Here is a 22,943-nt window from a genome sequence, read left to right as displayed (position 1 = left end):
AGGAGGTCAGTAGAGAAAATATAACAACATCCCTCATGACCGAAATAAACAAGGCCGCCGTTTCATAAAGCCTTCTTAACTTACGATCATCGTATAAGTTTACGATCCGTTTCATATGCAACTATTCCAGTCATAATTAGGTTCGATAACTCTGTATGTGACTGGTTTAATTATGGTTATGTAAAATGTACTGGTTACCCAAGTAATAATTTCAAAATAAATATATTAGAATTTAATTCAATAATAATTAAATTCAGTTATTGTAATTATATAACTTGGTATGCCTATTATTGATTTAAATTGACGGTGTGTTCGATTCATTTTATACTGGTCACTTTAATATGCTAATTAGTTTAGCCCGCGAAATGTTAGTCCGTGCAATTTACCTCGTGTGGTTTGGTCATTTGAATTCAAACCTTACACGGAGCTTGAACAAAGCTATAGAATTTAAAACACAGAAGAAAAGATGAGTATTCTTTTTTAGTTTTAGAATTAAGCAACATTTTATAAAAAATAATAGCTCAACAATTTAAACTGTTAATCTTGTTTTTCTTTCTTAAATAATTTTAACTTTGTTAAATGCTTTAAATAGTCGTGAACTTTTTCTTAGGTGTTATAACTGAATTTGAATTCTATCATTGCGTAAATTGCCAATCTTTTCTTGGATATTATTTTATATTTATATTTGTAAATTGAGTAGATGGATATACTTTTTGTGCGAGTTGGTATATCTAATTGTTTAACTGTCTTAATACGCTAATGAACATTTACCATGTTATTTATTCTTAATCCAAATCCAAATCTTGCAGCGCGAAGTAACCGGTGAGTAAGCCACATATTAATTTCAACATAAATGTATATATAAATTCTTTTTAGTCCTCAATATGCATGAAATAGGTGCCACTGGACATAAAGAAAACAATCTATGAATCTAGATATGGCAACGAATGCTATTCACATTCAATGCATTTTGAACTTCAGTCCTGAATGAGATTGGTTTACAGATTTCACTGTATAAATATTGTAACTGATATACAGATATGAATTTACTTTACTTTTATACATACAAGTATTTTAATACAGTGATCTGACATAATTATATGTTTGAAATTTCTGGAATAAAAATAATGTTATATTATTTTCATTGTTTTTCAGTGCAACAGGTATTTTCCCATAATTGTTAAAAGGTTGTTGTTTATCTTTATTTATAAGCATTCACTATACATGCTATATAAGAATAAAAATATTTCATTAAATGTTAATGAAAAGGGAACATTCTAAAACTACCATGACAATACAAAGACAGATGACATATTTCAAAACTTTTCTTGTCTCTCATGGTACAACTGATTTTTATAGTTTGTTCTTATGTTGTACTGTCACAGGTCAGGGGGGGATTGGGCGCCTGCTAACATGTTTAACCCCACCATTCTTTATGTATGTGCCTGTCCAAAGTCAGGAGCCTGTAATTCAGTGGTTTTTGTTTGTAGATGTGTTAAATATTTGTTTTTCGTTCATTTTTGTACATAAATTAGGCCGTTAGTTTTCTCGTTTGAACTTTTTTACATTTGTCATTTCGGGCCTTTTATAGCTGACTATGCGGTATGGGCTTTGCCCATTGTTGAAGGCTATACGGTGACCTATAGTTGTTAATTTCTGTATCATTTGGTCTGTTGCGGAGAGTTGTCTCATTGGCAATCATACCACATCTTTTTTATACACACACACAAACATATACATTTGTATATAAAGAGTAATATTTCATATTTTGTTTTTTTTACATTCAAATGTTAATAAAGTTTTACTTTACATTTTCAATATACCAACTGATGCTCTGAAAAAAGGAATATATAAAAATCGTGATGTTATGTGACTTTGGACGATAGAATTTCATGAGAGTGGTTGACATTTTCATGCTTTAAGCTTCTATTTTGACCAAAAAACTTAATATGGAGGATTGAAATTGACTAACAAGATGTAAAAGAAGCAAAATAAACAAAAGCTATAACCCAAATGATTAAAAAAAAATAAAGAAAAAAAAAATATAATATATATATATTATTAATTTTTAAAGAGAGTTTTTCCAGAGTAGTAAAAAATTACTATTTTGAAAATTTGCTTTTTCTTCGTTGTTATTATGTGTATTGATAAAAGTGAAACTGTTTTGAAAATGTCTTCACAATGCCTTTAAAATGAGGTAAAGTTTTCTTAGATCAGTTGATTAAAAAAAAAAAAAAAAAAAAAAAAATCACTTTCCGTACCTAATGAATCATTACTTTTTGTAAACTTTAACGAGCCATCAAGGATGTTAGTTGACTATTTAAATATATATACTTTTCGATTTAATTGTTTCATAGTTTTCATGTATTATAGTCGATTATAGGATACGAATATTTCTCTTTAACGAAGGCCTCTTCAATTGATATTCGGTAGATACAATAATTATTTTCTTTTATAACTTTCGTTATCAATATGATATTATCATTATGAATATACTTGAAATATCTGCTACTGGACATAGACAGCCACAATCAAGCATTTGCGGTTTTTTCTACTTTGGTTATTGCCATTGTATCTTAATACTAATTAGTCAATGGTAAAAATTGAAATATTTGTATTTCAATATTGATTCAATTGTTTAATTAAGGGATGTAACATTGACAAATGATATACTATTTTACTAATGCATTGACTAACATTGTAATTATTTGTTTAAGCCAGTATGCCGAATGGAAAAGGGGAGAGGGTGCTGCCAAACCGTGCTGTACGTAGGCAAAATCAAATACAGCTACCGGTAAACAGAAGGCTTCGCCCAAAGAGAAGTGAAATTATAAGACATAATATAGCCATTCCACAACAGTCGTTAATGCCACCACAACAGCCATTAATACCACCACAACAGCCATTAATGCCACCACAACAGCCATTAATGCCACCACATCAGTTATTGCCACCACATCAGTTATAACCACAACAGCAGTTATTACCACAACAGCAGTTATTACCACAACAGCCGTTTGTACCACTACAACCAATTCTACAACCACAACTCATTTGAACTTCAAACTTCCTCAGCAGCCTGCTGAACAACAAGTTCCTGATCAGGGACGTGTACACCCAGGGCAGCCCACAGCTCGTAATTCTGTACAAAACGGTGAGATTTTAGTTATACCTACTAGTAATGATGTTGATGTGTTTGTACCAAAAAAAATTATAAACCAAATATGGAATTTAGAATATGTTGATTTGGCACAATTACTTTACAAAAAATTTTGTTTCAAATATTGATCAACCGAAAAAAGTGCTCGGTTTTGATGAAGATGGGGACATTTTAATTGACAGAAACAAATATTCAAAAGTAAATCAGTATCTAAGGGTTTTTAAATTATATGAAAATTTTATTGCAAAGATTCCCGGAATTGGCAAATGAATTGATTAGCTACATGACGATTATAAGGGGGTGTACCTTTTGAGAACGTTTATAAATTTGACATGCAATTTCGACTTAGAAAAGCTCGTGATCATATGCGTGCATGGGACGTCATTGATGGGCTGCTTTGGCTTCAGTTTATTGCAGTAGGCATAAATCATGTTCCACATACATCTTCTTATACTTCTCACACAGTTATTAGTCCTTGCTACGATTATAATTTTAAGGCCGTTTGTACTCGTATGAATTGTGTATACAGCCATGAATTCATGTATAAGATGTAGCCAGTTCCATCCTTCGATGTACTGTACAAATTATTCATATAACAAGAATAATCCTCGAAGTTCTGTAACTTCGGACTATTCTGCTCCTAGGTATCAAAACTACCCTAGGGCACCTGATGCGAACAATTTTGCATCAAGGTATCAGTCCAGTGCTAGAGCAGTCAAACAGGTTTTTGAATACACATGGAAGTTTTAACCCAAATACTCGTTTTTCGATAAAGAATTAAAGATTTCCCTGTCAGCAGGCAAATGTTCCACGGATGCAATTTAATCATTTCAAATTTTATAATTTTGTTTACAGCTTGCAATCACCGTATGATATTTGGTATTTTTGGTTGTTCCCCTGTTAATACTACGGTTTAAGGGAATATGTTGACTGACTACCCCGTTAAATTATTGGCAAATTTATTATATAGTGGTTTTAAATATGGTTTTCGAGCACATCATACAAGCAAAACATAGTCTGTTTTACAAGATCCAAATTTAGCTTGGAAAAATCATGAGTGAATTGAAAAATGGTAGAATTGCGGGGCCTTTTTATTATCGACCTATTTCTAATCTACGTGTTTGGAAAATAATTTTGAAATTATAATGGCATTTCTTATATTTTGGGTGACAAGTGGTTGTCGAGTTCTGTTTTAAATCTCTTTATCGGTAGTGCAAGAGTTATTCAAATACTTGGCTCACGTATCAAATGGACTAAATTAATTTCAAACTTTAAACATAAACTAAACCTGTATGACGTATGGCCATGCCCCGTTTCACATTTAGTTAATAGTAGCTGACATGTTTAAGGATGAATATTCTTATTCCACTGGGAATGCGTACCTTTCAGGCATTAGGTTTAATCATAAGATCAATGGTTTATTGGACAACACTCATTCTTTTATTGTTCAAAAGTTGCTCAGTGACATAAGCGACACGTCTGTCGTAAGCCTATTACTATTGGTATATTAACTAGACTTTTAGATGCGCTTAATTTAGTTTTTTATTCAGTATATGAAACATGTTTATTCAAAGCTTCATTTTCAGCTAGAATTTTGGGTTTCTTAGTTTTGGAGAAATTGCAAATTCAAGTTTTAATGAAAATCTTATTGTAAAACGATCGAAGATATAATTTGATGCTTATTCATGATCAGGGTCACTTATTATAAAAGTTCCTTCTTAGAAAACAGATCAGCTGGGTAATTCAGTAACGACAATTCTGGAAAAGAATAAACTACTTCAATTTGTCCTGTCCGGTTGATGTCGGACTACATTGCTGAGACACAAAGACGATGGACATTTTCATACACTTTAAAAAGGTTATGTAAGAACAAACCTTGTATAGTTGAAACACTTATTTTCAGGGTACCTGAAAGATATTTGGGTAATTGGCTCTTTTATTGTCATAGGAGCTGTCATATATTAAGCTTATAGGTGCATCGTTCGGATTAGAGATAGTTGGGTGTATTCCTAAATCAGATTCAAGGAGCTCTGAAAATGTTATGTATATATTTTCTTTAAATTTCCTCATTGTTTGGTTTTCCCTTACAATGAATAACATAGCTTAGATGTTGACAGTATTGCATTTTAGCTGAAGTTTATGTTGATGTTGCCACATGAATATCAATTTAATGAAGTTCAAAGTATTGAATTTAAGTTGATGTTGAAGTTTTTGATGTTTGTGTTGAAGTTGATAATAATGTTGAAGTTGATAATAATGTTGAAGTTGATAATATTGAAGTTGATAATAATGTTGAAGTTGATAATATTGAAGTTGATAATATTGAAGTTGATAATAATGTTGAAGTTGATAATATTATTGAAGTTGACAATATTGAAGTTGACAATATTGAAGTTGATAATATTGAAGTTGATAATAATGTTGAAGTTGGTAATATTTCAGTTGATAATAATGTTGAAGTTGATAATGATGTTGAGTTGATAATGATGTTGTTAATATTGTTGATGTTGAAATTGATTATGATGTTGAAGTTGATAATGACATCGAAGTTGATAATGATGTTGAAGTTGATTGAGGTTGATTCTTGCTGTTAAATTTGTCATGCGGTAAATTTTATGGCGGATTACAAGTTGTGCAACTAGTTACTCAACTTGTAATTTTGGCGGAATTTACTTTAAGCTGCTATGGACTACCCAGTGGCTCCTGATATAACTTTGTTACTGCTGGATCGCTCTTCAGTAATTCAATCGTCATCAAGTTTTGATTGACAAGTTGATTGTGTTTCTTTCTTGCAATAAATGCCATGACAAATTTACAGCCAAATAAAACATAATTTCTTTAGTGATTTTGATTTATAGTTTATTCGTTGGATTCATTAATTACATCATGAGGTCAAACAATGAGAATACAGATTTAAACAATACAAGTACACTTACATTTTATCTAGGCCCCCCTTTCAATCTATGTGTGTATATATATATATATACAATAATAGAATTTAATTCAATAATAATTAAATTCAGTTATTGTAATTATATAACTTGGTATGCCTATTATTGATTTAAATTGACGGTGTGTTCGATTCATTTTATACTGGTCACTTTAATATGCTAATTAGTTTAGCCCGCGAAATGTTAGTCCGTGCAATTTACCTCGTGTGGTTTGGTCATTTGAATTCAAACCTTACACGGAGCTTGAACAAAGCTATAGAATTTACCCGCCCTCCCTTTTCCCCATTATGAATATTTTCTGCTGCTTTTCATTTATCGTTTCAGTTTTGGAAGAATGATTATAGAACCAGCGTCATGGCATATATAACAGACTGAGTTTGGAGCTTTTTTGTATTGTGAATGGACAGGCGGAATTTACTTTAAGCTGCTATGGACTACCCAGTGGCTCCTGATATAACTTTGTTACTGCTGGATCGCTCTTCAGTAATTCAATCGTCATCAAGTTTTGATTGACAAGTTGATTGTGTTTCTTTCTTGCAATAAATGCCATGACAAATTTACAGCCAAATAAAACATAATTTCTTTAGTGATTTTGATTTATAGTTTATTCGTTGGATTCATTAATTACATCATGAGGTCAAACAATGAGAATACAGATTTAAACAATACAAGTACACTTACATTTTATCTAGGCCCCCCTTTCAATCTATGTGTGTATATATATATATATACAATAAATAGATATTGCATCTTTGTTTCAACCCATCCGTGATTTCCTTTCGTTGATATAAAATATTATCATAAAATGATTTCATAAACAATCGTATAATACTAATATATATATATATTAAGTCTTGTCAAAGGTTAGAGGTAATAAGAAAATACAGGGTATAGAAATTTCTCAAGTTGAACATAAACTATCTCAGTTTGCAGATGACACTTCTCTCTGATTTTAGATGGAAGTGAAGAATCTATGGAAGAAGCTTTATTAGAGCTAGATTGGTATGCGAAACTTTCTGGACTAAGGATAAATTTTACAAAAACTCAAGTAGTATGGATAGGAAGTAAAAAATACAGTAGAGAAATGTTATGCCAGAACAGAGATTTATCATGGGGGTCAACTTCTTTTAAGCTGTTAGGGATAAACTTTGATATTGATCTTGATAAAATTTTAAACTTAAATTATACTGATAGGTATCATCAGATAAAAAATTTGATAAATACATGGTCTAAAAGAAACTTAACAGTTATTGGTAAAATATCTGTGGTTAAAACTCTTATTCTTCCAATACTTAATCATCTCTTTTTAACATTACCAAACCCAAATGCTGAGATGATTAAGAAAATTAATGATGCTATTTATTATTTTTTATGGAACTCACCAGTTCATAGAGTTAAAAAAGAAGTGTTACACATGGATTATAAGAATGGTGGTTTACAGATGATAAATATTCATCTATTTATGATAGCTTTAAAATGTACATGGATAAGAAAATTGTTTAGTTCTAACTGTAAATGGTCAACTATTTTATTTACAAATATGGATAAAGAAAAATTGTTTAAACTAGGAAATAGTTACACAACAAATACTATTTCAAATGTCAAAAATAAATTTTGGATTGATGTATTTAAAGCATGGCAATATTTTGCAGATAAAGATATAAATTCTACATGGGAATATTTTCTTGCTAGTCCATTATGGATGAATAAGAATATAAATATCAACAATAAACATGTATTTTATAGAAGTTGGTATAATAAAGGTATTGTTTTTGTAAATGATGTGATTAGTAATAGTGGAAAGTTTCTCTCATATGGGAAAATAAAAGACAAATTTGATATTTCTGGGAATATAATGATGTATAATAGTATCATTTCAGCATTAAATAAGACAAAGATGCTGTATTCAAGGGGAGATAATAAGCTCACAGAACCTTTTATTCCCTCTTTTGTTCAAACCATTTTAAAAAGGAAAAAGGGAACTAAAGATATATATTGGATGTTAATACCTAAAGTGGTTCCTAATGGGGAGAAAAAGTGGAATCAAATTTTGGAACTTAATGAATTGGAATGGAGAGAAATTTTCAAACTTCCTTTTGCAGTTACTAATAACACAAAATTACAATGGTTACAGTTTAGAGTAAATCATAGAATATTAGCTACAAACAAATTTTTGTGTAAAATTAATGTCATAAATAGCCAGCTATGTAATTTTTGTAAGGAAGAAATAGAAACTATAGAACATGTACTATGGAATTGTGAAAATGTCCAGAATTTATTAGAAGAAATAGATATATGGTTTTTATCTAATGGTATAAGTATTTCATTCACCAAAAAGAATTTTTTGTTTGGTGATGTCTCACATGTATACAAGGGTGAAATTTCAAACCTGATTTTTCTGTGTCTTAAACAATATATTTATAATACAAGATATTTCCAGAAAGTTTTATCAATTCATGCTGTGAAGAAAGTACTAAAAGATCTATATAATCTAGAGAAGTGTATAGCAGTAAGAAACAATAAACTTGAGAGTTTTAATAAATTGTGGATTCTATTTACTCATTTGTTTCAATTGTAATTAAAGTCCTATTATAATTCATATGTGAAAAAAATGATAGAATGTTAATTTTTGAACTATCAAAAAAGCTACATCAAATATTCATCAGAAAATTATATTTATTTTTATTTTATTTTTTTTTCTGTATTAATTTTTTCTTTTTTTTTCTTTATTTTAAATTTTGATTAATTTAAATTGATTAATTTAACCTCAAATTTTCCATTCTTAAAAAAACGAAAAAATCTTGAATATCTGTATGTTTGTTAAAATGATTATTCTAATATGATGAATTCATGTATTTGTGGTCCTTATTTTTGAACTTTTATTATGTTATTTTTTATTGCAAATGAAAAATGTTGTATTATATTGTAACTACAGCTGATATATTTTTTTGTAAAATGAACTAACAAATACTAACACATATATATTTACATGATCTATTGCTAACATTAACGAGGCCGGGATAAGGTACCGGTATTCGATGTTTTCATTACTAACAAATGTACAGATTTCAATAAAAAAATGAAAATTTAAAAAAAAAAAAAAAGTCTTGTCAAAATTTACATCGTGATTAGGTCACGTTGCCATGTTTGTTTTGTTTGATCACGTTGATGACTTAATTAATATCTCCACAATCTGGCTTTATCCTTAATAATCATACGAGTTACAATAACGTGTCATATTTAATTGCAATACAAACAGTTAAACCTTATTGAATTATTTGCATGTGCAAACTAAGTGTCGAACATCCTCTACGTTTGAAATTATTTGGTCGCCATTTTGTTATAACTTCGAAATTTTATCAAAACAAACAGCATGTATCCACTTTCACAGAGGGAAATAATGTTTAAATCTATGCTGCATTAAGGTAAGACAATTATTGAAAAGACATGCATCTAACAATTTTACGATTTTCATCATACAAATCTTCAAAAATATATATGTCCATGTCGCCCCACGCTATCAATGTTCTAAACTGCATGGTCGGTGCATGTAAGTCTTTATTTTTAGTGTGAGAGACTGTTTCTAATAATTATATTGAAGAACATGTGAAAAAAGAAATTTCTTAAGTACAAAAAGACACACTTTGATAAATATTTGAAACATCACTTTTTGATTTATAACTAAATGAATACCGGCATGTCGTGTCGTTATGAACCTTCAACAGTGTCCGCCATTTTGAAAATATTGCTGAAGACTGCCAAAATATGAAATTTTCAAACAAATTGCGAAGCAAAAAGTTTAATACCTGAACTGATATTGTTTGCCATTTACTTTAGATAAATATGTTGTCGATCTTTTTAGAGGTTGGAAGGATATAAGTTACAATAAATTAGTTGAGAAAATTGATTTTACAAAAAGGTCCCATTGCAATTTTGTCGAGTTTTAACGAAGATGTCAACGGAGGCTGTGTGGCTATGTCACCTCAATTTTCAAACTTATTTCGAAGCACGAAATCATATTTCTGAACTGAAACTTAAAACATATTTAATTGTAAAAATTTATAAACTGTAAAACGCGGGGTTGGAAGGAAAAATATACTTTATAACAAAAAAGTTATGACCGTTTTATCTATGTACCCCGTTCACTTTCATTGATAATCTATCGGCCATTAATGATATACAACAGAAGTGTAATAGTCACGTGATGACGGAGATAGTTGGATATGACGTGCGGTTCTACGTTCCCGTTACGTGTGTTTCACAAAGGCATCGTAAAGGACGACTAAGTCGATCGTCAGTTACGCACTGTGCATCATCGTAAGTGTAGCGTAAAACGAAACTCTCTAAAACAGGTGGTGTGAATCAGGGGTTATTTACAACGAAAATGGCGCAGTCTTCTTTCAGGTGTAACACCACTTATTCGGGCCCGGCCAGAAAGCACACACCAGAAAGTAGTACATATTTAACACGAAATAGTTCCTACGCATGAGTGTAACTTTCAAAATATGTAGGATATTTTGGTATTTTTGGCATCAAATGAAAGCTGAAGGACTGGCGCGATCATTGTAGAACACTTTTGGACTTTCAATTTTAAATATTAAAAAAACTGCACCAAAATTTTAAAAAGAGGGTACATTTTGTCTGTTTGTCAGATCTGAAGTACCTGTTTTTGGTACATCCGAAGTTCCGGGAACCAGTTCTTTCTTATATGCCATTAAAAGTATGTTGATTTTTTCAGTACAAGACACCATTAAGTGTTGCTTTGGCATGCAAAAAGGAATCCGGGTCTGTTCGCCCTCAAGATTAACAGTTCGTACATCATTGTTTTATTAATTTCAAGCTGAATATTTTATCAAAACAAAATGTATGTATTAATCCACCAAAAGACAAGTACATATCACAATAATAAGTGATCCGAATTATTTTGTCGTTGAACAATTAATGATCATTATGATAAACAAGCCATAAACCATTAAAATATTTCCATATTTCCATAAATTTCAAGAATATATACCGTAGAAATATCTGATTAAGTTTATTCGACTTCAATGCCCTGAATATTTATATTTTTCAGTAGGGCGAAAGGACTCTATGGGCAAACTATTTTATCAATCAAAACGTTGCCTTGATTATTAATCCCATGGTTCGACACTAACGCTAGCCCGAGACTAGTTACTTTTGTGTCGGGCTAGTAAATGACCATGGCGCTGTAGCCCGAGGGGCTAGTAAATTTATTTGTCATTGAACCAACCCATCAACTTTTTAATAATTCATATACATATATATTTGAATAAGTAAAAATATCAATAAACGTTGATTTTATTATAAATCTATCGTATATTTCATGAAAATTCCTTATAAACATGATAAACACATTTTGATATCTGAATAAGTTTATTTATAAACATTGGCTTTATTATTAATCCATTAATAGATTATAAATGGGACATTGCCATATAACATGTTCTTCATCTTCAACTTTATTAAAAGTTCCCTTTTTAATTAATCTGTGTGATTTATCTAAATAGTGTTTTGCATATCTAAATGTATCCATCTCTATTTTAAGGGACATATTGGCCCGTCGGTCTGTTTGTTCTCTCTTTTTTTTTTAATTCAAATTCCAGTTGAATTATTAGACATTTTTTTATATATACATGATATATATGACCAAACAACAAAAAATTTCCACAACAAAATTGGTAAGTTTATAACTTCTTCTTGTCTCTGTACAAAAATTGTATGAGTGTCCTTTAACTATAAGCACTAGTCCACCACGAATTATTGGTTAATTAATTGATTTGTATGCCCCACCTACGATAGTAGAGGGGCATTATGTTTTCTGGTCTGTGCGTCCTTTCGCCCGTCTGTCCGTCCGTTCGTCCCGCTTCAAGTTAAAGTTTTTGGTCAAGGTAGTTTTTGATGAAGCTGAGGTCCAATCAACTTGAAACTTAGTACATATATTCCTTATGATATGATCTTTCTAATTTTAAAGCTAAATTCGACTTTTGACCCCAATTTCACTGTCCACTGAACATAAAAAATAAAAGTGCAAGTTTCAGGTTAAAGTTTTCGGTCACGGTAGTTTTTGATGAAGCTGAAGTCCAGTCAACTTGAAACTTAGTACACATGTTCCTTGTGATATGATCTTTCTAATTTTAAAGCCGAATTAGACTTGACCCCAATTTCACGGTCCACTGAACATACAAAATGAAACTTCAAGTTTCAGGTTAAAGTTTTTGGTCAAGGTAGTTTTTGATGAAGCTGAAGTCCAATCAATTTAAAACTAAGTACACATGTTTCTTATGATATGATATTTCTAATTTAATGCCAAATTAGACTTTTGACCCCAATTTCAAGGTCCATTGAACATAGAAAATGAAAGTGCGAGTTTCAGTTTAACGTTTTTGGTCAAGGTATTTTTAGATGAAGTTAAAGTCAAATCACCTTGAAACTTAGTACACATGTTCTTTATTGTATGATTTTTCTTCTTTTAATGCCAAATTATATTTTTTCCCAATTTCACGGTCCATTGAACATGGAAAATGATAATGCGAGTGGGCATCCGTGTACTTTGGACACATTCTTGTTTTTTTTTTAATTTGATGATTACGTGTATTTATCATATGTTAATTGTGTATAATAACAGCTAATTAGTATTTTAACACTGCCAAATTTTGTATTACTGTTGTGTATTATGTAATGAACTTATGATTGAATAACAATGACTTATGATTGAAAAACAATGATGTGGAATGTTTAGCTTTAAGTAAACAATCTGCAGTCATAACAGCTTGGTTAAACTTAGATCTTTGTCAGATTGTTATCAATTCAAACTTCAAATTACAGTGAATTTTTCACCTAAAAATGCACTATGTATATATTTTGATATGAGCGTCACTGATGAGTCTAATGTAAACGAAACGCGCGTCTGGCGTACTAAATTATAATCCTGGTACCTTTGATAACTATATATGAAAATGTAACATTTATTTTTTATTGTACATACATTTGTACATTACAGAATAAATGCAAACAGTAATTTTAAAAGAGGGAAGGAGCAAATTCGGAAGAAATGGCAGGAATTACAGGCAGCTGCCAAGAAAAAAGAACAACAAAGAAGGAAAGAGATCCAAATGACCGGTGGAGGTTCATCTCCAAAAGACTTGACACAAACTGAACAAAAGGTTAGTTATTTTGCTTTCAAGAGATACATTTGTATGTAATAAAATTTGATAGGTATTTAATGATCCTACAGAATATTTTTTTACATACGTACGCGTGTAACATAGTCCAGTGACGGATTTAAGGGAAGGGGGCGTTTTGTCAGAAACATTTGGTTATTTATGTAGGGAATCACTGAAGCATCAATTGAGCAGGCCCCCTCTAAGGCAGTCAAAAGCCACAACTTATGAAAATTTCCGGATCTGCCACTGTAGTCTAAAAATTATCAATTGAAATTTTAACACAAGCCAGTCATTCATTTAAAGTACTGTTACATTAACTGTTTTATACGACTACAAAAAACACTGGTATCATTCTGTTGTTGTCATCTGTGGACATTGGTTAAAAAAAATGTTTCAACCTTTAGTAATGGTAAAAAGATTGACATCTATACTATTAAACGAGAAGACCTCATCTTGGGTGTCGCTTCTCTTCTTTCCACAATAAATTAATCAACACGCCTCTGTGTCTTATAGGTACAGTGCATAGTCGCATTTGTCATCCATTCATATGATTATTCAGATTGAGTTATTTTAGAGAAAAAACGAGAAAAAAGGCATCCGGATATTGTCCCGTCATTGGACGAAATTATAAGTCAGATTATACTTCCGGTTTGCGGTTTTTTGTGTACTTTGAACATACATATACTACGAATAAGGTGCATTTTAATTATATCTGCTATCATTTTCAAGTTTACTATGCACGGCGGTCACAGAGTTTATTAAATAGAGGGTCTGTATACTATATCAATGACCACCATGGATCGATTAGTAAACTTAGAATTGTAGCAATGAATGTTCATAATATCCAGATAAGCGCTAAATTTATTCATGAGAACTTTTGATACCTTTTTTGAAATTCTCCAGTCATTAAATCTTTTACAAAATTCATTGATTACAAAAAAAAAGAAGATGTGCCATGTTGAGACAACTCTCCACAAGAGACCAATGAATGTTAATAATATCCAGATAAGCGCTAAAATTATTCATGTGAACTTTTGATACCTTTTCTGAAATTCTCCAGTCATTAAATCTTTTACAAAATTCATTGATTACAAAAAAGAAGAAGATGAGGTATGATTGCCATGTGGAGACAACTTTCCACAAGAGACCAAAATGACACAGAAATTAACAACTATAGGTCACCGTACGGCCATCAACAACAAGCAAAGCCCATACCGCATACTCAGCTTTAAAGGGCCCCGAAATTGAAACGAGAAAACTAGCGGCCTTATTTATGTACAAAAAACAAACGACAACCCCTGAATTACAGGCTCCTTACTTAAATGTTCATAACATACTAAAGGTATGTTCATATTGAAATTGATAGAAAACCAAAAATTGGGAATTTTGGAAAATAAAGGAGGAGGGATAAAAAAAAACATTTCCCTGTCCCCAATAACCTATGACACTTTTGCTGAAATTCTCCAGTCATTCAATATTTTACAAAATTCTTCAAACAACACTTTACATTCTTTAAACTACGCTCTGAATGCCCACGATTTCGCGGGTTTGTTCTAGTCTCTTTGAAATTTCATTACAACGTTTTTAAATCAATAAAATTTCAACACAAGGTTTATAACCACTAAAATAAGATTTGGATTTATTTCGGGGGTTATGGTCCGAACTATTGGGGATGTAGGGACCAAAACAGGTGTTTTTCTCGTTTAAGTGTATAGATCTATATGAAATTGTATATTTGTCTTACAATGTTCCATACACAGTTAAATATATTAAAATTTATCTCCACTGTTTTTGATAATTAATAGTGTACACATGCAGACATCAAACTATTTCTATTAATATCCTGTCGTCTGGCTGATTTTTTCTTCCTTATGAAATATTTTTTGTTTTTATTACAGATAATAGCCATTATGCCACAAACTTTGATTGAGGGAATATTTGGAGGGATTTACACGCATACTCATGCAGGAACTTCGAAATCTCAAAGAATATCCGCAGAGACAGCAGGAACTTCAAAATATCAAAGAACATCCACAGAGACATTCGGAACTTCAAAATTTCAAAGAACATCCACAGAGACAGTCATGACAGTAGGAACTGCAAAATCTGACAGTGAGTTCTCTATTTTACTGTATTAAGTTTTTGGCCTAAGATAAGAATAGAGAACAATTTGGGAGGTAAGTTACAAAAGAAAATTAAAGGCCAAATTTACAATAAATATAGAAAAAGTGGTCGAAATATAAAAGATTATAAAAGGTGGATGTTACATATTAATTTTTGTATCCACAGCTTTTCTTGAACCACTTATTAGAATGAAATGAAAATTTCTCAGGAACTTTATCTTGTAATGCTACATGTAATGTGCTCTTTCTGTTTTATTTTGTTTGTAAAAATCATTTTCCCAAAATATTTGTTTCAGGTAAAGAAGATACACAACTTCACAGTGTGGGAACGGAACTTACCGGTTTTCTAATAATTTGGTCATTCAGGAGACTCAAGCGGGGCTCCGACATTTGCAAAATTATAAGTTGCTTGATGGAAACTTTGATGAACTCTTATGTTACTATATAACGTTTCTGCTTCAAGTTTTGGTAGCTAAAACATTCTGTATGTAAATATGAACCAATAAAATAATGAGAAAGATATATGCATCCAAACGTTTTCCTTACAATGGTGGAGCTCCGTTTAAAACGATCAAAATTGTCAAATAAACATCGAAAAATCAATGTTTTCTACCTTTTCTGATATATAGTCTTACCTGTCTGATAGTTTATTTAAAAAAGAGGGCGTATTGCATTTCCGGTAATTTTTCAAAGTCCCAATGTGACGTTTTCGCAAATTCAAATAAAATTGAGAATGGAAATGGGGAATGTGTCAAAGAGACAACAACCAGACCAAATAAATAACAACAGCAGAGGGTCACCAACAGGTCTTCAATGTAGCGAGAAATTCCCACACCCGGAGGCGTCCTTCAGCTGGCCCCTAAACAAATATATACTAGTCCAGTGATAATGAACGCCATACAAATTTGCAAATTGTACACAAGAAACTAAAATTAAAATAATACAAGACTAACAAAGGCCAGAGGCTCCTGACTTGGGACAGGCGCAAAAATGCGGCGGGGTTAAACATGTTTGTGAGATCTCAACCCTCCCCCTATACCTCTAACCAATGTAGTAAAGTAAACGCAATGTAGTAAAGTATACTTTTCCGCAATTTGTAATTATTACTTTTCCGGAAATTTACCTGGTAAATCATAAATATTTGAATTTATATTAGATTAGTCTTTTCATGCCCACATAAACGAGCAGATTCATTCTAATATTTTTGTCTTTGTCGATGTGTTATTGAAACTGCAAACAACATCTTACATAAAGATGAGAAATCTATCTGTGAAAGCAACCCTTCGGTATTATGAAAAGAAGATTGACTTCCTTCTTGAACAAAATACAAAACTTGTAAATGGTTAATGTACTACTGTGGACTTTGTGCGACGTATTGGCTACACACATTCTGCCAGAACTGGCTTATGAACTCATATCAAGATATATCTGATTATATTTAGTGCTGACTTTTGAACATACGTTTTCATACGTTTTATGACGAGTTTTACATATAAAAAAGAAGATGTGGTATGATTGCCAATGAGACAACTATTCTCAAAAGACCAACATGACACAGACATTAACAACTATAGGTCACCGTACGGCCTTCAACAATATGCAAAGCCCATACCGCATAGTCAGCTATAATAGGCCCCGATAAGACAATGTAAAACAATTCAAACGAGAAAACTAACGGCCTTATTTATGTAAAAAAATGAACGAAAAACAAATATGTAACACATAAACAAACGACAACCACTGAATTACAGGCTCCTGACTTGGGACAGGCACATACATAAATAATGTGGCGGGGTTAAACATGTTAGCGGGACCCCCCTCCCCCTAACCTGGGACAGTGGTATAACAGTACAACATAAGAACGAACTATAAAAATCATTTGAAAAAGGCTTAACTCATCAGATGGACAAAAATACAAGTAGACGTGGCCGGGTACTTATACATCCCGACACAAAAAGACGCAATGAACAGGTCTGAGAGCACTCGCAGTTATCTGACAGCTAGTTCAAAGCCACTAACAACTAATAAAAAATCATGCATCTAAGACTAAACAATCAATCCGTACACATCCAACATCCAATGGATTTAGTGTAAAGACGTCATAAACAGCCAGAGAAAAACATGACCTTGTGCAATGCCAAGTTACAGGTATCGAAAGATTGTAGATCCATGAATATATATATATATGTATATAACATACTAGTAATATTTAGTTAGCTTTTAATTTACTGATAACAAAATCAATATTTATACCAATAAAAACAATATTCAATGATCTTACTACAGTGTTGAATAGGTAACCTTTTAGAATAAGTTTATTTAAAGGAGCGAAAGTTTACATGGATCATTTTAAATTTCCGGGCACGGTTAAAAACATTTCCGTAAAATATCCCGTTTGAAATAAGTTTACATGCATGTAATGATGACCTTAAACTTAATAGATATTTATTTTTTTAATATGACTATAAAGTTTGCTTTCGATCAACAGATATTCCTTAATTATTTGCGGAAAAGTAAAAAAATTTTTTTCCGAAATAGTTACTTTTTTTTCCGGAAAAGTAAGATATTTATTTGCTGAAACGTAAATTATTTTTCCCCGAAAAGAAATGCTAATTTGCGGAAACGTAAAGCGTCGAAATAAAGAGTGGATAAATTAACCTGGTTTCATAGCTAACTGCCCCCATGACATGCATGACACTCGCAAACAACTCTAATATTTTTACAATGTGTGAACTTAACAAACATACATACAAGTCAAAAATGTCAAATATAGGGGTAGAGTCTTGTCCACACCATACATGACATACATACACATGAACAATCGGGAACATTCAGCATCAGACAGCGTGTTTTGACGAAAATATAGGTTCGAATACTTTTTTCAAATTATGATAATAGAATTGAAATCACACCTTGATGATGGGTGTTTAATCCATATCAACTGCCAAACCAGAAAAATATCATACACAAAGAGAGCTCAATCTGACATAACAGAACCAAAAAAAAAATAATGTTCAGCAGTTGATGACACTGAACAGACGTGTGATTCTGAAATTTACAAATTACTACGCAGAAAGATAGGGGACGTCATAATAATTTTCTATCGTTACTTTTATGTATTAGTGACGGGATCATAACTGACAACATCTCATTGCATTTAATTTTAGTTGTAGGAAGTTTCTATTTGAAAGAAAGTGTAAGCTTTCTCAAAACTTACCGTGGCGATCTTGCAAGTATATACTACTTTGGTACTATTTGGAATCGGCTAGAAGTCAGCGTTGATGCTTCAGGTTCTGGTTCTAGGTTACGAAGCTCTCTCGTCTTCCGGATCTGCCTCCAATGTGGAGCACCACCAATGACCCTGAGGTACTACACTCCCCCAACTTTGTACAAAAGGAGTAACCCCCGGGTAAAAACAAAATATCATGCTAAGGAAATCAGTAGGGAATATACTAAAAACAGGATCAGAAACACAGTAGACCCGCCCCCACCCATGCCCTATGGAGACTGAACTACAGTTGGTCACCCCCCATTCCCCTCACCCTCGGGATCCCCATGACACACACCCCAGGATTACGCATATACACATCCTTCCCTTTTGGCCAACGGGCCCTCAAATTCATTACTAAGAGCCAACTGGCTATAACTATGGTTAATTTAGGAGCCAACGGGCTGTAAATTCATTTACTGGAAGCCAACTGGCTATAACTATTTAATCTAACAATTGTAACTGGCCAACGGGCCTTTCTGTTGCTATGTACATGTATTGGGAGTTGCCCACCTACGGGTTAACTCCGTACAGACGGCTACCATTGAGGTGGGCCACCCGTACAATTTCCCTCGGTGAGTCTGCCCTCACTGTCCCCACCACCTTTGCCACCTCATAAAGGTAATGAGGGTGGCCATGCCGTGCATTCGGTGGGGGGAAGTAAGGGGCATCACTCTCCAAGAGAATCCTGTATGGGGGCACCGACCTCAAGGCCTCCTTCTGCTCAGAGTTAAAGGACCTGACACCCATCCCAAACCCGAAGTAAGCATTGCAGTATGAGTCCTGCCACTCCCGCACCTGAGCAATCCCCCCTGGAAACAGTGGAGATGAATCAGCTGTAACGGATTAACTACCACGCTCTTCAGAACCTCTAAGACCTCGCGATGGGCTCGGGCGTGAACCCTATCCAGTCTGCCACCCCGAATGTGCAAGACCACAGTCTGGTCAAAGCGGCAGGACTGGAGTGCCCATCGCAAGGTCGATATCTGCCGGGCGTGTAGTTTTTCTTCCACAGTAAAATCCACTCCCACCTCTCCAAGGGCGGACACACTGGGGTGAGACACCAGTTGGTGGAACCGGTGCTGAGTGGCGTCCTCAAACTGCCCAGCACTCTTTGGGTGGATTCCCACTGCTCCAACCCACCCTGGCTCCAGCCTCAAAGGCACACTGGGCCAAGTCTTCGGGTCACAGAAAACTGCAACCCCTCCAGCCAGCTTGACTGGATCCACAGGGACAGGGTCCAACCGCACCCTTAGGAAATCACCCAGAGATGTCCGAGAAGGCAGCCCCATCTTGGTCAGGGACCTATCCAGATGCATATGACTGTCAAATGCCTCCGGAAGATCCCTGCACAATTGGGACTCCACTCCCCTACTCCCTGAGGGATTCCCAGGGTACTTTGATCCCTGTGCCCCCACAGATGAGGATGAGCCTCTTGACCCTAGACTCGGAAGTGACCTGCTGGGACCAGGACGTGGGAGAGACATGAGGGAGGGTACAGGCCGGGTGGGGAGGGACATGAGGGAGGGAATGGACCTGGGAGAGGGCCCCGTGGAACTGAACGCCCCAACCTGCCCCATGGGCCTGGGAGTCCCCTGTGTGCAAACCGGAGCCCCCAGCCTGCTAAAAACTCCTGCCTTGGCTGGTGGACTCCCCTGCTCACTAGAGGAGCTCGCCTGGGACGGCTCACTGGAGCTTAGGTTAACCTTCCCCAGAAAGGCCTGACGCTGATTTCCCTGTAGTAGAGCCATCAACTCCACCTGCGCCCTCCAATGCATAAGGACTGCAGGTGAGTTTATTGGCGACAGCGTGAAGGTTCGCGGAACCTCCCACCGCGCCAATTGGCACACTGCTGCCATGGCTCCCCACTCAGCGGTCAAGTCCTCTGGAGTCAGCCCCACAGTCTCCAGCTGGCTTATCACCCAATGGATGGGGTCCCCAACAGCAGCCCCCCCCCCCAGGGCCCTGAAGAGTGTGCTCAGCGATGTGAGGCGCACCCGGGCTAACCCTGGGTCGGAGACTACCAGGTCACGGAACACCTCGGCCCCGTGCTCCGCGAGAATGTGCCCTTCCAGGCCTGGTCCCCGGGTTTCACAGCCAGAAACTGGACAAGACAGTCCAGTACCAACTGCTTCACCCTGAACTCCATAGTGAGGTGTTGCCACCTCACCGGAAGCTGGGGAGCCAGACTGGCCCCGACACACCTCCTGACCCTGAGCCACCCCCTGAGGTGAGGTTGTCAGGAGAGGTGAGGTTGCTGCCGTGGCCTTCTTGGCAGCTCTGCTCTTCTTGTTGGACCTATACTTCCTCTTCTTCTTGGTCTTCTTCACCTCCCCCTTCCCCTCAACCCCTTCAGACCCCCCACATACCTCTAAGGCAGACCCTGGGCTCCCCTGGACCTCAGGGTGCAGCTTCCTCAGCTCCTCCTCCGACACACAAACCACCAGTTCCTCCGTCACCTCTGTGACGGAGGCCTGCTCTGGAGAAGGTGGCTGGCTTCCATCCCCTTTGTTGTCCATACTGTCCTGGTTGTTCATCTGAAATAGATTTACCTTAGAGTGCAGGGAGATCCTGGACACGTGCACCCCTGTGGAGACCGAACATCCAGGACACTGATAGGCGTCCATTCTGTCCGCCTCCTCAGGAGTGATGGCCACGCATCGTCCATGGAACCATTCCCTGCACTCGTCACATCTAATCATGAGACCCCCATCATCTGGTCCCCGGCATGAGCAATAAATGTTTTTACCCCTTTTTCCCTTGGGTTCCAACTCCTCTATTTCCTTCCAATTTCTACTTAAAACTTGGGCTTGTAGTTTTTTACACCAATTTGGGACCTCCCTATCTTTACACAACTTAATCCGGTCATGATGGGCCACCACCATTGCTGTTTTCATTTTGACCCTGTAAAGATATGGAGTGAGACTTTCCACCACCCTTCCAAGATGGTGTCAGTTTCCGACATTTTCCCTTGATGGTGGCCGTGTCCAATTGATACACTAGATCCCCAACCTTAAACCTTTTGACTACCACCTTGAGATCGTAATCCCTTTTGAGGCGTTCTTGTGCCGTTTTTAGATTGGCCCTGGCCAGCTCGTGTGCCCCTTGGATGGCCTCCTCTAAGTCTGAAACATATTTTTCTCTATCCTGAATTTCCTCCCCCTGTGGCCCCCTGAACATCAACTCAGCAGGTTGATTGACTTCTCTGCCCAACATGAGATGATTAGGAGTAAACCCGGTGCTTCTACTGACTGAAGCACGGAACGCACCAGCTAATTGCGGAAGGAATAGATCCCAGGACTTGATTTTTTCCCACAAAGCACCGCACTGAAGCCATCAGCGTTCGATTGCAACGCTCTACTTGACCATTGGAGGAGGGGCGGTATGGGGATGTTCTACTTTTGTGTATTTGAAGCAGGTCACACATGGCTTTAAACAGATGGGATTCAAAGTTCCTCCCCTGATCAGTGAATACCTGAAAGGGACTCCCGAAACGGGAGAAGAACTCATTCACTGCCGTACGGGCTGTTAGTTCTGCGCCCTGGGCGGGGAGAGGGACACATTCTACCCATTTGGTAAACTGATCGATCATCATGAGGATATGTTCATTTCCTCGTTCTGTTTTTGGGAGGGGCCCCACAAAATCTAGATGAACCCTTTCCATTGGTGCCCCGGCGTGATGTTTCACCATAGGGTGACGGTTTGGGCGAGTAGCCTTTTTGTTTTGGCTACACAAAGCACAACTTGCTACATACTGTTCAATCTCTTTCTTCATCCCTCTCCAATAATACCTTGGCTTGATCCTTTGGTAGGTTCGGTCCCCCCTTGGTGGCCTGCTGCAGGAATATCGTGACACAACTCCATGAGTTCCTTCCTTGATACTTGGGGAATGACCACCCTATCTGCCTCTCCTTTCACCCCCTTCCTGTACAGTATATTATCCCCACTAAGGACAAATAATTCCCGATTTAACCAGTAGTACTTGGGGGCGGGACCGCTAAGGAAGATTTCCTCCTCAGAGGGTTCCCCTTTTGTTTTCCTCCATTGAACCACCCATTTTAAGTCTGGGTCCTTACTTTGGTTTTCTTTTAACTCTTCCTGACTGTATCCCAAGTTAACCCCTAGGTCCCCTCCTACTTCCTGCACCCAGATGTCACCCTCCCCCTCTGACCATATGGCTAATTCGTCCCCCCTCTTTGACACAGACACCCGGGATATTTGCACCACTGGTTCTCGTGTGTCTTTGGGTTGTGTACT

The 22,943-nt window shown here is 35.5% G+C and overlaps 2 protein-coding genes and 1 long non-coding RNA gene across 3 annotated transcripts; all 3 read left to right on the top strand.

The window, feature by feature from the left end:
* The first annotated feature begins 222 nt into the window (after nucleotides 1-222).
* Nucleotides 223-6,701, top strand: LOC139516156 (uncharacterized). The gene is made up of 2 exons (XR_011662920.1): nucleotides 223-5,666; nucleotides 5,737-6,701. It is a non-coding gene; the product is annotated as an uncharacterized lncRNA (long non-coding RNA).
* A 383-nt stretch (nucleotides 6,702-7,084) lies between these two features.
* On the top strand, nucleotides 7,085-10,918 carry LOC139494790 (uncharacterized). Its single transcript, XM_071282999.1, has 2 exons — nucleotides 7,085-8,251; nucleotides 10,850-10,918. The coding sequence occupies exons 1-2, from the start codon at nucleotides 7,085-7,087 to the stop codon at nucleotides 10,916-10,918; spliced, it is 1,236 nt and encodes a 411-aa protein (XP_071139100.1).
* A 2,110-nt stretch (nucleotides 10,919-13,028) lies between these two features.
* On the top strand, nucleotides 13,029-15,991 carry LOC139520339 (uncharacterized). The gene is made up of 3 exons (XM_071312902.1): nucleotides 13,029-13,295; nucleotides 15,194-15,407; nucleotides 15,715-15,991. Exons 1-3 carry the CDS (start codon nucleotides 13,245-13,247, stop codon nucleotides 15,864-15,866), a joined length of 417 nt encoding a protein of 138 aa, XP_071169003.1. The 5' UTR covers nucleotides 13,029-13,244; the 3' UTR covers nucleotides 15,867-15,991.
* The last annotated feature ends 6,952 nt before the right edge of the window (nucleotides 15,992-22,943 follow it).

This window comes from Mytilus edulis, chromosome 1 (genome assembly GCF_963676685.1).
Source record: "Mytilus edulis chromosome 1, xbMytEdul2.2, whole genome shotgun sequence".
Lineage (NCBI taxonomy): Eukaryota > Metazoa > Mollusca > Bivalvia > Mytilida > Mytilidae > Mytilus > Mytilus edulis.
This window is presented reverse-complemented; position numbering and strand designations above follow the sequence as displayed.